The sequence below is a fragment of the Homarus americanus genome, unplaced genomic scaffold (genome assembly GCF_018991925.1).
Source record: "Homarus americanus isolate GMGI-L3 unplaced genomic scaffold, GMGI_Hamer_2.0 scaffold52512, whole genome shotgun sequence".
Classification (NCBI taxonomy): domain Eukaryota; kingdom Metazoa; phylum Arthropoda; class Malacostraca; order Decapoda; family Nephropidae; genus Homarus; species Homarus americanus.
In genome coordinates, this window is record NW_024735442.1 from 14,144,968 (window position 1) to 14,162,827 (window position 17,860).

A 17,860-nucleotide genomic window follows, 5' to 3' on the forward strand; every position below is an offset into this window, starting at 1 on the left:
TCTACGTGGTGGTAAGTCGTTTCGCCTTGTCGCCGTTGATTCGATCTTGCCAATGATAATGTTGCTGTTTGTACATTAATATACGAGTATATTAGGCCTCCAAATATAAACAATCACGGTGGGAAGCCATAATAAAAGAATTAGTGGCGCAATTGCCAAAGTTGTGAGGTCATTTACCTCATTGGTACGTCACAGTTACCCTGACAAGTGGTCTTTCTTTAGTGAGGTAATCGATGGAATTACTCAGTAGGTGGCAGGTGTGAGAGTGGCACCTGGGCCTCGTCTAGCTGCGCGCGTGTGAGTGGGTGGGTGGGTGGAGGAGGCGGCCGTGTACAGCCAAGACAAAGAAGTCGTCCCACGTGTCAACCCAGGGAGGTCATAATCAATAAAGAACCTAGAAATCACAGCCAAGTTGTCAGTCACATGCCCTTCGCCAGATTGTGTTGGCTTGTGTCGGTGTGGAGGAATCCCGGGGTGGAAGGTGGTGGTGGTGTGTGAGACTGTAGAGGCGGCGGCCAGGGGGAGGAAGAGCAGCCTCGATGTCATGATCACAACTCTGAAAATATCTTATAGCTGTGTAAATGAATCTCGGCTGTGTCTTAAGAGGAGTCTTGTTAATGGAGGAGGAGAAGGTTGCTGTTGTGTGTGTGGACAAACACGAATGCTTCTCCACGGTGGGAACTCGGCCATCTGCCGTCACCGCCATCACTACGATAACCTCCACCACCACTACTAACATCACTACCATTACCACCACCACTGCCAACACGATAACCTCCACCTTGAAAGGGACTTGCAAGCGATTCTCTAATGTTTTTGATTTCTGATATCTTGTAATGGATCTCTCTTTCAAGGGTGTTGGTAAATCAATTGGGTTTTACTGGAACGTTGGTAAATCAATTGGGTTTTACTGGAACGTTATGTTGACTATATACTTAACGGAAAACGATTTTGTAGTATTAAGTGCACGTCCTGTTCAGCGCTTTCACGCTAGAGATTATCTTGGCAGTTTCAGCCACTTCAGTTTTACGATACGCGTTTAAATTCGAAACCGCTCGACGAAACAACTTTCGTTTATATAACGTACAAACTTGAAAACGTAAACTCTGTGCATATGAGGTGGGGGGGTGTTAAATACCTTTAACTTACTCGGGGATCAAGTCTACCGTCCGTTTACAAGTTGGCTCAGTAAGCCTAATATTTAAATATTTTTTTTTAAGCTTTACTTGACACAATACACATTTTAGCATTGTCAAAGTCAGTCAGTAATTTTGCGTCGATGTTCTCGTGAGGATCGGAAACTTCTTAAAGGTGTTGTCAGCATGAGTAACACAAATGGAGAATAACATTGCGGTACTCTAAATACGAAGCGTCCCGGACTGCAAATTGCAATATACATAATGGACACGTGCGCCTGTGGATACATCAAACGCATGATTGATAGTCGAGCCTTTTTTAATTATCAGTGAATATTGTGGCAACCCGTGGCTAGACACACTGAAACATTGCCCTTGCACTTTATTTCTCCAGTATTAAGTGTTTAAAAGCATTACTTGGGTGTGTGAAAGATGATTAATGTGATGCAAACCAAGTTGCAGGTGCACAAGGGTGCGTATTATTATTTCCCTTGTAACTGAAGATGTAAGAATGTACCTGACCGATTGACTGGAGCCGAACCATAAAAATACAATACAAATTCCAATAGGAATGCCTTCACTAAAACATCTCTATGCCTCAGACACAGTGGAGGAAGAAAATTTTGTTAAAAGATTCTCTCCCTTAATTTTGTCTCGTAACTGGTGCTAAAGTGAATGTCTTCAGAGTATTTCGGTGCTGTTTACTGTACATGTTTGCTCTTTAGGTTAAGTCAGTCAGTTAGGTACATTCTTACATCTTCAATTACGAGAAATCTCCATCGCACTAAAACCAGGTTCTCGGGACAACATACCGCTTCAGCCATGTTTGCTTATCTCTGTTTAATTCGGGGACGAGAACCTATAACCGTTTCGGTATTTATTACCGAGCATTGTTAAACATTTTGCATAATTAGACCAGGAGTTCGGTAAACTTAACTGCATGTAAATTTAGTTTACTTGTAATAAAAAATTTCTTGGCGTTACTTATATTTTGAAATTGCCACACACTCGTATGTCAGAACATATGAATTTGGAGAGAGCTTGTTGAGATGTTACGGGATTTAGTTGGATAAAACTGTGTGATTGTAGTGTATTTGGCAGGCCGTCATCTCCGCCGTTGCCAGTCTCATCTCCTGCCTTCCGGCCGCCCGCCAGCCTCCGGGAACACGAAATTAGTTTGGAATCGAATTATTTGATATGTATGTGGCTTGGAGAGTTGTGGGAGGGGGGGGGGGGATTTTGCGTGCTTGTCCATTCCTGCTGTATTGCTGATGATGGAGATACGCGATTAAACGTATTTATTTGGGTTTGTTAAACTTATTTCATAAAGTGGAGTAATGTTATGTGACGAGTGTTAGCTGTGTTTGGTGAAGGCTTCCGTCAGCAGACTAGGGCGTCCTTGAGTTTTTCGGTACACTTTTCACCAGCTAAATGAGTTATCAATGAGTTGACTGTGTTGTGTGGAGCGTGAAGGTGATCATGGTGGTCGAAACAGTCATTGTGTCGACGATCACATGTCTTGGCTGATTCAGACACCGTTCCACTTCTCTTCCACCGTAGTGCATTTTTTAAACTCATGAACGTTCAATTGTTTTCAGACCGTCTTGTAATGATTGGTATTATACTGATAGCAGTTGTAGATTGCAGGCGGGAGTTTTTGCGAGTGATAGTATAGATGTGTGTGTGTGTGTGGTGTAAAGTGGTGGTATAGATGTGTGTGTGGTGTAAAGTGGTGGTATAGATGTGTGTGTGTGGTGTAAAGTGGTGGTATAGATGTGTGTGTGGTGTAAAGTGGTGGTATAGATGTGTGTTTGTGTGGTGTAAAGTGGTGGTATAGATGTGTGTGTGTGGTGTAAAGTGGTGGTATAGATGTGTGTGTGGTGTAAAGTGGTGGTATAGATGTGTGTGTGTGGTGTAAAGTGGTGGTATAGATGTGTGTGTGGTGTAAAGTGGTGGTATAGATGTGTGTAGTGTAAAGTGGTGGTATAGATGTGTAGTGTAAAGTGTGGTGGTATAGATGTGTGTAGTGTAAAGTGGTGGTATAGATGTGTGTTTGTGTGGTGTAAAGTGGTGGGTATAGATGTGTGTGTGTGGTGTAAAGTGGTGGTATAGGATGTGTGGTGTAAAGTGTGGTATAGATGTGTGTGTGGTGTAAAGTGGTGGTATGATGTGTAGTGTAAAGTGGTGGTATAGATGTGTGTTTGTGTGGTAAAGTGGTGGTATAGATGTGTGTGTGTGGTAAAGTGGTGGTATAGATGTGTTTGTGTGGTGTAAAGTGGTGGTATAGACAAAAATAGTGGTGTAAAGTGGTGGTATAGATGTGTTTGTGTGGTGTAAAGTGGTGGTAGATGTGTGTGTGTGGTAAAGTGGTGGTATAGATGTGTGTGTGTAAAGTGGTGGCATAGATGTGTGTGTGGTGTAAAGTGGTATAGATGTGTGTGGTGTAAAGTGGTGGTATAGATGTGTGTGGTGTAAAGTGGTATAGATGGTGTGGTGTAAAGTGGTATAGATGTGTGTGTGTGGTGTAAAGTGGTATAGGGGATGTGTGTGGTAAAGTGGTGGTATAGATGGTGTGTGGTAAAGTGGAAGATGTGTGTGTGGTGTAAAGGGTGGTATAGATGTGTGTGGTAAAGTGGTGGTATAGATGTGTGGTGTAAAGTGGTGGTATAGATGTGTGTGGTGTAAAGTGGTGGTATAGATGTGTGTGTGGTGTAAAGTGGTGGTATAGATGTGTGTGTGGTGTAAAGTGGTGGTATAGATGTGTGTGGTGTAAAGTGGTGGTATAGATGTGTGTGGTTTAAAGTGGTGGTATAGATGTGTGTGGTGTAAAGTGGTGGTATAGATGTGTGTGGTTTAAAGTGGTGGTATAGATGGTGTGTAGTGGTGAGCATTCCGTGGCAGGTGAGCCACAGCATCTGTGGTCGCATAACATTCTTCGCTGGCCAGCTTCGTAACGCCATTTTTTTTTTGTGTGTGTACATGTTGAAGTGGCATGCATGTTTTGGGTGTTGGCCACGCTTCTATAGCAACGCAGGAGGCGCTGCTAGTTTGTTGACTTACTGCGTCGGGCTTTCAGGCACGTGGAATAGCCACGAGGGACGATAGGTGGCGACCAGGAATGTTCGGAGCCATAAGATAAGTGGGAGAAGTTCATGACATGATAGTAACTCACAGGTTCCTGTAATACCTGAGATCTTCCCATAACTTGCAGTTGAACAGAACAAAGTGCTCGTGGGATGAATAACAGTAACCGTCAGGCCCTTTACGTTTACATATAATTTATCCGCTGTTGACTTAGGGGTTGTCTCTATACCCCCCTCCTCCTCGTCAGACATCCTTGAACAAAGAGTTTTCCTTGTCAGGAATTCTGGGTCGTAGTACAAATGAATGGTTGTGTTGTGGCTTTAGAAACATATAATACACACGCACACTGTCGGTTTTGTTTAGTTGGTAGTTGATGAGCTACGTGGAGCAGAGGTAGAGAAGTGTGGTGGTACGGAGGTGATGGATCTTGTTAACATTAATAGTTTATAATGACGCCTTATGGTGGGTAACTTCCTGACAGTCGACATGGAACATATTCTATTAATCGTAAACAAGATGATGGGCGGCTGCCAGCAAGATATAATCAGTGGGATTAGGATGGGGGCACACATTCCTCTTTTGAAACCTCCGAGAGAAGTTATGCGGATTGGGGCGACCACATTAGCCCATTAGGCCGAACTTGCATGTTTTACTGAGGAAAATAAGTTGGTCTGTCAAGTGACAGTAGGTAGTGTGACTCGTGTAGGGTGAAAATTTTTAAAGTACACAATTGGGACTGGGTGTGTGTGACGGGGATCATATTATATATTAAAACGGTTTATAGGCCTGTGTACATTACAAGGACGTGCACCTTGTTGGATATTTGTCAGTAGAAGAAACATGGGATATGTTAGTTTGGTGTAAAGTTAGAATATAATGTTATTTATTGTAGTTAATATTTCCACTTGTCTTTGTGCTCTTTGGTGTGAGTTTGTCCTTAACTGAGTGATCACGTTCGACGGAATCGACCCAGCCACCCGTGCCCGAGAGGGGCTACAGGGAGCAGACATCTACTCTGGCTGCTGCACACTGCGCATTGAATATGCCAAGGTACGTAAACTGCATTTTTGTATATCCTTGTTTTGCTTTCTTTTACCTGCGTTTCATTTTGTCTTTACATCTACTTCACACTTCTAACGTGTCGTATATCTTTCCCTCATATTGAATTTAATTATTTTCATCCTTTGCTATTTATAATATTTACAATAGTTTTCCAAACATCTTTCACTTTTATGCAGATTGATGTTTAGAGATAAATATGCTAACAATGTAACTTGTACTACATTAATTTTGACGTGTTAAGTGTGTAAACATTATAGTTTTAGTAAAAGTAAGAGAGGTAAGTGCAAGGGGCAGTGGCAGTAGTGTAACAGTGACGACAGTGCCGGGAACTCGTACTGTATAGCTATGTGGAGTTTCAACTGTGTATTGATGGCAGGAAGTGGAGTAGTGTGTCCTGTAGATCCCCCCCCCCAGGTTGATGGTTAGAATATAATTTGATGTGTTTTAGCCATCAGTTTATATTTTTTATTATTGGTTGAGCCATGTAGCTTGGTTCATTACTTGAGTGAGCCAGCCCTCAAACAGCAAGCTCATGTATCAGGGCTGTTAGATTATAAATACCCCGCTTGCCTCCCGTGTCATTACCAGTAGCGCATATCAGATTTTTTTTTCTCCATCCCCTCTCCATCTTACTGTACCACAATAACCTTCTCTTTCCCACTTGTTATCAGCAAGTAATAAACTGACAGGCGAGTCTTCAACTCCTCTTTCTCTTAGAGCATGAGTAATTTTATTCGCTGGTGACCCACGTGACGTAACAACTAGAACATTAACTCTACATTTTATGACAAAGGCATGTTTGTGGTTCTATATCTGCGAAGTCAACGGTAATTGTAAAAGAGATATTTTAAGATGGTGTAGGGCTGTCACGAGGTTTGCCCACATGTTGGCTGGAGACGTGAGACACGCTGACCTCCACTACCCGGTCCTGTACGCGCGCCACCGCTCGACTTGACGCCGGGATAAAATTATATACCGAGACCCTCACGCCCCTGACACATCATTCCGTGCCCTACCTGACCCCTCATCAATCTGTCTTATTACCCTTGCTGTCACTCATGCCAAGTTGATAGACATGTGTAATAATACAGTAGTCATTAATTATAACTATTTGAGACTACATGAGGCTGTACCAAGACGGACCAGTGTGATGATAGATCTTTGCCTGCTCACTCGTAGTGACGAGAGTGAGTTACGGCTTGTATTAATATACTGTACTGTCATCTGTAAGCGAGCGCTAGTTATCTTTATGGCAAAACGTAAGAACACGGATTAAATAAGTACACTATGCAGTAAACCTTAGCTGTAACGTTGGTCACAAGTAAAATAACTGCTGAAATATTGTATCTTATTAACTACAAGTCCGTGTTAGAGCGTGAGTCATTTACAAGTCACAGACTAGGGAGGTGGATCCTATGCTCTACCACCCAACTCTGCTGGTGCTGCGTCTTACAGCTATAATCAGGTGAGGGATCAGTGAAATTCCCTCTGGCCGTCCATACCTCGGCACCACCGTCGCCACTACACTATCATAAAATTTCTAGGTACCTACAATATACTTCAGAAGGCGGCGATAGGGGGGGGGGTAGGTAATGCCTATCCTTGACCCTCTGACTGAGTATTGCATTTCATCTATAAACTCGGTCTTAATTAACATCCGAACACAGCTTTCATTGCTCTTTATGTTCGAACTGATAATTCCCTGCTTCCCTCTCCCCCTCGACGTCTCCCCACACCAACCTTTGTAATGGTAGATGTAAATTTTAATAAACCAGCGACTCCACAACCATTCTCATCTCACCTGTCACTCTCTGCCAATGTCTTCCTCACCACCCCTCGCCATTCCCTTGCTTTGAACCTGTCGAATTCCTTAAAAAAAAAAAGTTTAAAAAATATTTAGAAAATCCCTGTGCTTAAATTAAAGGTGCCAAGATTAAATATTCTGATCGTTTCATTTAGGCCAGTCAGTGTTAGAAGGAATTGTGGTGTTCAGTATGCAAGTTGGCTTCTGCCAGTACCACCATAGATAAAGCCGACCCTGTCTTATTCATTAAAACTTGTTATACTTTTGAGATAATGAAGTCCACCCCCCCCCCCCAACCCCCCAGATAAGTTATTGGATTAACCTGTAGAGCTGTGGTGAGGATGGTGGTTGGTAAGGTGATGTATGTTGGGAGTAGAGGCAGAGGTGTGGGAGGCGTAAACCTGGGCTCCTGCACGCCCTAGTTAACACTCACAAAGCTGCCACCCCACCACTAAGGCCTCACCATCCCTTCAGAAGAGTCGTAACAGTCGTCAACCGTGTTAACACCAATAATAACAGTACCCTACATTTTTTGCACAACAGTAGCATACCAATTAAGTAACTTTATCCATCATTAGAGCACAACAGTATTTCTTGACAGCAGCCACAGCCATCTCAATTAAGGTGATCTAATGTTTACTCTAGGACTAGGTATTGTGTTAAGGTTCAGAGTATTGGGGGCGTGAACCTAAATGTAAGACCTGAGATGTTTGGATATATATATATATATATATATATATATATATATATATATATATATATATATATATATATATATATATATATTTATTTATTTATTTATTTATTTATATTATATGCGATGTGAAGTGAAGGAGCTCTGGGGATGGGGGGGTCCTTAAGAGCGGAGCGTGGTGAGGACACTTGCAAATATTGACGTAGAGTTGGACAGCTTTAGCCAGCAAGAAGCGTCATGGATGCGCTGCCAGATGCGTGTATCTTCCTTCTCTCTTTAAGGGGGCCAGTTTAAGGGTTCAAATCTGATATTGAACCGTTTTTGTAGCCTACAGTGGGCAGAGAGACGTTCAGATTGTGTTGTGGATTCAAACGTCTGTGTCATTCCAAATCCCCCACCCTCTACGTTGACCCTTAGACAATTCTTATGGATTAGTCAAGTTGAATTTGTTTTTGACGAACACACACACACACACACACACACACACACACACACACACACACACACAGTCTAAAGATGGTTTTACCCCAAATATTAACCTGCAAATTCACCTGTTTTAAGTCACTTCCCACCACTGACTGGCTGAAACCATAAGTATTATTAACTGTGGTGAATCCTTGGCACTGGAAAGAAAATTGTGTGAAGAATCAAGACCTTCAAGATATAAATGAGTAAGCATAGTTATTGTGCTACTGGGTATTTGTTGTTTGCTGTATAAGAACATTACAAATACAATGTACTGTAGTAACAGTAACATGTGGCATATCCGAAACAGTTAATGGTATGGCGGTGGTGTGACACAAGTCCCCCTGGAATGCAAATGACGAGGGCGGTGAACACAGTGGCCATGGAAGGGGTTGCGCCGCAACCTGCCTTTGGCCCCGGCGGCTCGTAAATACTGGCGCAGTGACCACCATAAACCCCGGCCTCCCCATCCCACCACTATCGTGATGCTCAACTATTCCAGCTTGGCGACCAACACGCAGCGCATGCACAACAATAGCTGGCCAGCTGCCCTTCGTGCCTATCCCAGTTCTTGCTTACCTTATCCGGCACCTCAACCTGGCGTCAGTGGCCTGGTCACGGGATGCCTGGTATGTGCATCGGACCGTAAAGTAGGAACAGTAATAAGTCCTGCCCAGGCTGTCATTACCATCTGTGAGGCCAGCTGGTGCGGATAAATGAGAGGGGGTAGCATCCAAGGTTCTCTGGGAGTTTATTAGGTGGGGGGCAAAATGTGGGAACGCCACTGTCACCTCGTGTAAGCCGATATTGATCGAGGCAGTGTTAGTAACTTGGGGTGACTGGGGGCGGCGAGCGGTGCACCCCAGATAACCTGTGATGAAGCCTTCAGATGAGAGGCATGCGTATCCCGGCTATCAGAAACTGGGTCTCACTCCACATTTTACGGCCGCGCCGCCACCCACTCCCGGTTATTTTAGACCGTTCATTCTGAGAGGTGTGCGTGTGCATCATAAAATATGGAGGGCTCGTCTGCAGCCGTGGTCGTGGTATGTGATGGTCGTTCGTGGGGGGGTGGGTCTGAGCCCCAACTATGTCTGCTAGCGACACTTAAGCCCACACAAGGGCGTATACAAGCCAAGCATCTCCCTTGCCTCGGGACAAAGTCGGAGTATCTACCATCTTTACACGTGCTCACACTGCTTCCTAATTTTCTATATTTAATCCCCTGCAGATCAAGTATGGGGGTAGAGGATCGATTGATATTGTCTGCAAAACTTGGGGTTTAAATTTGGTCCGTGTTCCTTATTCTTGACAGTATCATGGGTCCGTGATACGTTGTGAGGTTTTAGATTTGATTGAAAATGTCTAAAAGCATCCGCCATAACTAGGGTGGCAAGGACGGCCTCCTCTCAGCTGTTTTTAATGAGATTTGAAAATGGCTCGACTCTGTTCCTGCCATATTTTACACGAACTAGCTCACACGAGGAATATCTGGATTTCACCCCTCTGGGGATACTACTGACTTGAGCTAAAAAAATTGTCTTGTTTTTACGAAATGCTGTGGGCATATCGTTTACCTTACACAACACTTTTATTGTCTGTTGTGCCAATTGTTCTAACTGTGTAGGTGCCAGTTAACCGTGGCAAAAACAAATCAAATTTGATACAAGTTTGACTCGATAAAGATTGCCGGTATATGTCAAATAACCCTGCAGTAGGAGCCTATATAACCATGCACACAACCGTTTGTGTCCCAATCGACACTGAAGCCAACACACGACCACTGGATGCTGGCAGGAAATGGTTCAATGTATTGTCCTCACTTGAAGGTTCTCCGCCATAGTCATCATTCACAACTGGCGTTATACCCATTAATGCTCTTATTTGTTACATTCATATGAAGAAGAGATTCTGTCCTACGGTTGGCTCGTGAGTAAACATCTGCGTCGACCCACGTCCAGATTTAAAGTTTATACATCCGGGGCGACGGTGGTGATATTGCAAGTATTGTAATCGATGTTTTCTTCGTGTCCGTATCTGATTGATTGCAGCTTGGCAGTCATTCGGAAGCGGACATATGGGGCTTGGTATATAAATTCCTCATATATTTTGTTTGGTAGGCATTTCCCAGCTCTGGTGTAGAGGGAAATCTTTGAAGAATTTGGCACTGATGCCCAAAGTGAGGATATGGTTAATTATGAAGGGAAAACATCCGTAAATAATTCTGAGGGTTGGGTTTCTTGGACATTACATATGTATTTCACTGTGGTAGACAGACGGTGATTCACTGATGGGCGTGAAGGTTTTGTCGCATTTGTTTTTCTGGGCTTAGTTGCTGAATATAGCACACAGTGTGATGCTGTTCGAGGTTGCGTTATATATTGGTGCCGTCAGCGTGGCATTTAAGATTTGGTGTACCGCTGTAAATGTCAGCACGTGGAGCTTGCAACACCACTTCTTGGAGCATCTTCGTTGTTCCGGTGAAAGTGATCAGGTTAAATATTATACGTGTGGCACAGAAGCTGCGTTGACCTAATGTCGTCACAGTTTGATAAGTTAGCAGCAGTCTGGGTCCTCATGTTACGACCGTGGTATCTGCCAGTTAGGGCTGCAAACTACTCTCCTGCTGTTTCAGTGTATCCTAGAAGTGATGAGAGTTGTCTAACGTACTGGCAAATTCTCAGCGGTATAAAGTCGACAAAGAAATTGCACTCGTACAGTAACGTTAGCACCACTTAGGGTATTGAAGGCGGGGGCATATCTCACCTTAGTGCCAGGAAACACTACCTGTCAAATCCCCTTCACCGGTGACAGGTAGGCTCCGGTATTAAGGACACTCTGGGAGCCTCAGTCATAGTGATTAGGTTAGAACCTCACTGACCCACAACTTCACCCCTCACCATGACTAATCCTAGTTGACCACCATCACCGTTGTTGCCGCTCGAGAAAAACAAGACTTAAGTAAAACGGTCTAGACTTAAGTAAAACGGTCTCAAGTTTGTGACGGGCGGCGTAATCAGACTTGCAAATCCGGGCCAACTTTGACGCGGCCCAGGCAGAGTTGTCAAAGTCAATATTCGTGGAGACTGTGGCAGAGTCGGGGGTATTTTCTCCTCTACGGCTCTATTTCTTCCACATCTAAATCCTCTTATTAGACAATCCGCTTACCCTTATATTGTTTTAAAACTTGGAAAGAATGTTATATAATCCACCGTTGGCGATCATTTTTGTTTGTTTGGGGGGGGGTGTTGTGCAGCTAAAATTGCCGAACGGAAGGGTGGTACTGTGATGCGTGGTTATCATTGCTAACGATGGCAGGGTATGTGATGTGTGTTGGTAACATGAGTGAAGTATACAAATAATAAGGGCTTTTTTATATAATGACATTGACTGGTGGTGGATTAGGCAGTGACAGGGTTTAGATTTAAGTTGGCATCGTCAGCATGATACTTTTTTGTTTTTGTTTTTATCTAAGAGGGAACCAGATGTGTAGAAAGTGACAGTGTTCATAATATGGCGACCTACACGTCAAGTGTAGTAGGTATTAGGCAGCTACCAAACAGGGAGGTACTACCGCCTGGGAAGATATTGGAAGCATGTGTTGTCTAGTGGTAGACCCTGCTGCCAGATGGCATCACGAAAATTGTGACCAAGTACCAAGTTGCTGATCTGACTTTCTGCCTCATTTATACATAATTGCAGGGTCTCAATTGTTTCTCTTACCATTGACAACACAACATACATATATGGTTTCTCATTATTGATCTTTTTGTATTTTTTGTTTCTTTATGGTTCTTTATTATTATTGCATTTTCGCCCCCAGGCCCCGATTTGGGTCAGTGACCTGTGCCCGGGTGGGCTAATCCCAAAAAATATAATATAAAAATAAATAAGTTAAATCGCAATATTGTGACGCATATTTACATCCACCAAGAAAAGGATCGTAATTAGATTCAGCTCGCACCTCATTTGTTCCTAAATGTGTGAAGTTTACTTTTTTCCACCAGTAGTCCATAACAACGTTGTTAAGGTATGCACGGAGTAAGACCCCACCGCCTTGTTCTTGTCTCCACTTCTCACTGACCGTAGGTGACAGGCCGTCTTCGCGTGTGCCTGTATAATTGTGCATGGTATTCAGTACCTCCTTACATTTTCTTGAGGCTGGCTAGAACAAGGTCTATAGTTTATTCAGACACGCCTGTTTGGACGAGATAGTAGGAGAATGAGGTTTTAGTGGCAGGAAGCAGGGGTGGTTCACAGTCACTCGCAGGTGAGGAGCTGTAACAACGCAAAGCCACGCATTGGAAATGAACCAATATCGCTACCCTCTACTGTTCCATCAGCTACCCTGCTCCTTCCGACTCCTTCACTTATCACATTATAACGTCCATGTCTTGTACAGTCAGTCAGATCGCTTTTGTAATAAAACAGACGAGAATCCTCTAGACGCGTCTATAATTTGGTAGTAATGTTTAAAAGGCTCCGAAACGCAGACTCCAGGAGCAATATGAGGTACAACATACGAAGCATCGCTTGGCGTTATGTAAAAAGTAAACGGTATGTAGGTCGTGGGTCACGGGTTTAGCGGAGGCAAGAGCGACAAAGTGTTTTTCCAAGAGCATCTTAAGTTGGCCACGCCACAGCCTCGCGCCCACCACCTCCGTCCCGACCCAGTAAATGAAGTTGAGGGTGAAAAATTTTATGACAATGGCTGGTAATTTGTTTAACTTTTTTAGGCCCTACTCGGCTCGGTGTGCAATAACTGGCTGCCCCCTGAAGATAAGGTCGCACTCTGTTGGCTGGGTGGCTGTGGGTGGGGGCTGGCTGGTCGTCAGTTAAGAGTAGATGCTTGGAATAGAGAGAAAGGGAGGTATTTGAGCAACTGTCTGTTGATATACGCTTGTGGATTCTTAGGTAAATGGGTGCTTGTGTTAGTTGGGACCCGTACAGATTTTATAAACGATGGTATTATGAGACTTGTTTTGTTAACGTTAAAGGATGTTTCTATCATGATGCGAAATTGCCTTTTCTTGTCTGAGCGTTTTTTGGCCTGGGTGCAGGACTTGGGGAACCTGCGTGAAGACTCTCTCTGAAAGCTTTCCTGAGGTGTTTTCAATGTGACATTTGCTGTACAACAGGTTTGTTAGGTAAGAGTGTGTTGGTTGTCGAGCCAAGTGGTGATGTGATGGGTGTTGGTGTGCAAATTACAGGAGGCCTCTGGATCATTACCTGGGATCCCCACTGCTGCCACCACTACTCTTTACCTGCCCATTAAGAGCCCCATCATAGCCTTCCCCGACCGAATAGTGTGTGTGGAATGTTGGCATTGAACCTACACACGCAGCAGCTCTTCAATGTACACATTTTCTCTACCGATCCCCTCTCGTCGTCTTTGTATTCCGTTATTCATTTCTTTCCACTGTCCCATTTTTGCCTACTTCTCTTGCCACCTCTCGCCTGCCTAGACCTGTTCCTACCACCTGAGAACAAGTTTAACCTGATGTTTAAGGCTGAGATAGACGCCCTGTGGCTTATTACAACACTAAATACATTATTAACCTCTTAGCGCTTTAAATACCTTGCGTGTCGCTAACAACGTGGTGATATCGTCACTTTTATCATAATACACACTTTCACGGACACCATAGTCATGTCAAGCAGCAGACCGTTTTCTTGTAAACCGGGGTAGAGGTTTTGGCTCAATCAGGTTTGTTTGAAGCTGATTCATTGAATGAGACGAATATTATTTGTATAATTGTCGTTAAATATTGGTAAACTCTGTATGTAATCTTGTAGCTCGCTGAGAAGTTATTCGTTATCGTTTGTATACTTTACCATTAACGGGCTGCTTACAACACACAGGAATTGAATGTCCCATGAGGTAGCTACTTGTAGAGTATTCTTTTGAAGTGGCTGCGACAAACTAATTTGTTTGGGATGCTTGCAGCTAAGCGTTAACTATTGAATGTACCTAATGTTTTATTGTTATTAAACTAAAGAAACTTGTGTTCTTCCCCCACAGCCGACCAAGCTGAACGTGTACAAGAACGACTCTGAGAGCTGGGACTTCACCAACCCCAACGTCGGTAAGTAGTACTTACTACCACAGCCCCGTGAGGTGACACCAATCTTCTTCCCTGCCTGGAACCTCGCGCTCCTTGTCTTCTCCCTCACTTTCTCTTTACATTGTCTTGAATTGTCAGGCGTTTTATCATAAGTAATGTGTTTACAGTTTACAAATTTTATCTCTAGAATGTGGAGGGAGGATCTGGGCAGGTGATGTGTGGTTTCTGTCACATTTGATTATAAATTGTTCTCAAATGTATAAAGTACTTTTGTATTGTAGCTGTATTAAGTTGTATTTGCGTCCTGTTAATGTGACCTGAGAGGTAGTTGCTCGTCTCAGCGTTGAGCTGTGATGGTGACACTGGGTATGAAGGCCGATGGCTCCGTACAGAGGTACACAGCACAAGGAAACAGCCAGGTACGCCCACAAGCCGTCACTCGCGGTTGGTTGCTTGGGCGAGCTAGGACGTGGTGGTGGTGGCCACACTGAGGCATTGATAGCTCCTTGCCCTCAGTGTGGCCATCACCCGTCCTCACCCTCCCACAACCACGCCCCAAGTCCACATCTACGCCCACTCTCAACTCATCTTCTGTCACGTCCACTGTGTGTCTGACGCCCCAGCTGCTAGCCTCAAATATTCTCTCTTGAGTGATGAATCTAGCAAGCATAACCAGTCCCAAGATGGACCACCAACTCATCCACGCCCACAACCTTGCTCATACCAGCTACTCCGTCTACAGTCTGCCATATTCTGTCAAATATATCTTTCCTTTCCTTTTACGCCTTCACCAGTTATTATTCTCCGACTAAATCATGAACTGGCCTGTAACTCGCCTTCTGGAAACTTCCCCATAAAACCATGTCCTTTGTCGAGGATGGTAGAACGACATGCACTCATCACAGGATTATCAGAAGCTTTATGTAACACTACAGCCACCATACGTCATTAAACAAGCCCCGGTGTAAATATAAATATACAAAGACTGAGTGAACATTAAATGGATGAATGTAGAGATAGGGTGTTTGTGTAGGGGAGGGGAGGAGAGGAGGGACTAGAATTAAGAGCGGTGTTGGTTGTCTTGATCAAGAGTCCCATGTGAGGTAGTCTTTTAGTAAGTGTTTAGTGCACATGTATACAAAGTGTAGTCCATCTAACAGTCATAGTGCCACTTTCTAACTACTATTAGGAACATTGTTGATAAGTAACAGAGCTCTTACCTTAAGTTAGTAATGCTTAGCGTAGCATTCTGTTGTCAGACTTCCTTCTTTTTGTGAAGTAGTAGCAGTGTTGTCAGTCTTCCTTCTTTCTGTGTAGTAGTAACAGTGTTGTCAGACTTCCCCATTGTGTAGTAGTAACAGTGTTGTCAGACTTCCTTCATTGTGTAGTAGTAACAGTGTTGTCAGACTTCCTTCATTGTGTAGTAGTAACAGTGTCAGACTTCCTTCATTGTGTAGTAGTAACAGTGTTGTCACTTCCTTCAATTTGTAGAAGTAACACTGTTGTCAGACTTCCTTCATTGTGTAGTAGTAACAGTGTTGTCAGACTTCCTTCATTGTGTAATAGTAACAGTGTTGTCAGACTTCCCTTTACTGTGTAGGAATAGCATTGTGTTTGAAAATTTCTTTCTGTGTAGGGATTGGGTTCTGTCTTTGAGCTATCCTCTACTTCTGTCCGCAAACCTTTCACTGTAGTCCTGAATGTGGTGGCGTTAGTGATGGAGGAGTGTCAGGCTTGATTTAGTGACCACTTAACATTGTTTGCACACTCGTACGATAATTTATTTTGAGATGTCTTGCTGTTAGTTGATGGAATGGTGTGTCAAATGCTTGGGGCCAATTAGACCATCGTAATAGGAGTAGGCGGTAGGTGTTGGGGGCGTTAGTGAGGACATTTGTCGTTGCTGGAATATGATACGGGGTTTAGTGGTATAATTGTGTATACTGTATGTCTGCCCTCAAGTTCAAGCATAATGTAGATAGAAGAGACTGGCGGGTGTGGTGTGAGAAGGACGGGTGGGCAGGGAACGGGATGAAAAACACGACCTACACTACATATACTGATACCTGTCTGGCATTCCAAAAATATTGAAGCTCTTAAACCATAAGGATTATGTGGTACATAGGGCAGCGTTTAGGCTACACCCTGAGCTAGTTGCTGTAGAAGAGCGTGTGCAGGTAGTAATGATAGGAATGAGGTACCGTACGCACTATATGGGGAGGTCGGGCTGAGGTGCCGCAGCCCGCCTGCACAACACACGTGGCCACATGGCTCTTGGTTGCATGATAAACAATAACACTGGCCCCCTGACCACCAGACAGAGCCACAGAAGACTTGACCACACAGACAGCGGAGCCTCCCGCCTGATACCTGCCTCTGTGAGCCACAGTGTTATTGTTGTCATGTGTCGCCCCTCCCCCAAGGGGCTGCCCGTAGCCATGTGCCAATGTGTGTTCTGTGTGCAGGGAGAGGCCCTGCTGCTGCCCGCGTACACCTCCGGGCTTTGTCCTAGGCGTGGCCCCTGACCCCTGGCCTGGATAGGCGGGTCCCGTCTGGTACACCAGTGAAGTCTTCCATACATCGGCAACAACCTCACCGCCCGAGTATCGGTTCAAAAAATCCCCAGGTAAGTTCTTAATGTTCTTCATCAAAGTTCTTCCCGCAAAAAGCTAAAATTAAAATTAAATAGAGATTGTGCTATCAAATTATTATAAAAATGAAAAAGAATTTCTCCAGCAAACTAGATACGAGGAAACAAGAGGTGACGAAGTAAGCGGGAATTTGGGAGGTAAGATTGTTTAGTTTTAACACTGGGAGAAGGTTATGGTGTGGAAACTTAGTTTGACATTACTGTATAGATTGTTCCTTTATGCATTCTGTTTTGTTAGAGAGAAAAGGGACCAATAAAATTTTCTGGTACATATTTTGAAATGTAAAATTCAATTATATCATGCCACGACCTGCTTTGGCTCTGCCCACTTTTTGGTTTGCTAATGTTGTAACAAGACATCTTACCCCTACTCAGGCCAGCCGCCCCATTTTGTGTCTTCAGTGTACTCGCTCATGCGTCAAAAACATCGATGCCGTGAGATACGGGAATAGCCTTCTGCTAATGTCTCAGTGAGGGTCCTTGTCCAGTAAAGTCTGCCATACCTAGTGAGTTACACACAAATAAGCTCAACATGGCATGTGCGTGCCGTTGTAATTTCTCTGTTTTCTTACAATAACTTGGCTGCTTGAGAAGTTAACTCGTATTGGATTTTTTCAATTTGTAATTCGTATAAAAAGCTGTAGGGACACTGCTGACGCTTTCAAAGAACGATCACCTTAAAAATAAGTGTGGAGAAACCTCGAGGTTGAGCGCACATACTGTAAGGGATGTCTTAGAATGGTTCTGATACTAGGCCAGACCTGGACAATAAGTCGCGGTGGAGAATGAATGGGCTTAACATGGAGATGATGCGGGCGCTATCACCACCACCTCGATAGGATCGCTAGTAGTGCGTAACTGCACCGGAAAGCCGACCCTGTCACCAATAAATTAAATTAA

At 43.9% G+C, this 17,860-nt stretch overlaps 1 protein-coding gene across 13 annotated transcripts in view; it reads left to right on the top strand.

Moving 5' to 3' along the window:
* LOC121871042 (heterogeneous nuclear ribonucleoprotein L-like) overlaps positions 1 to 17,860 on the top strand; it is a 278,283-nt gene that overhangs the window by 234,825 nt on the left and 25,598 nt on the right. For all 13 annotated transcript variants that reach the window (XM_042373119.1, XM_042373113.1, XM_042373116.1 and 10 more), the window contains 2 exons: positions 5,174 to 5,270; positions 14,268 to 14,331. In XM_042373119.1, the coding sequence (XP_042229053.1) occupies positions 5,174 to 5,270; positions 14,268 to 14,331 (161 nt within the window). The remainder of the gene's footprint in view (positions 1 to 5,173; positions 5,271 to 14,267; positions 14,332 to 17,860) is intronic.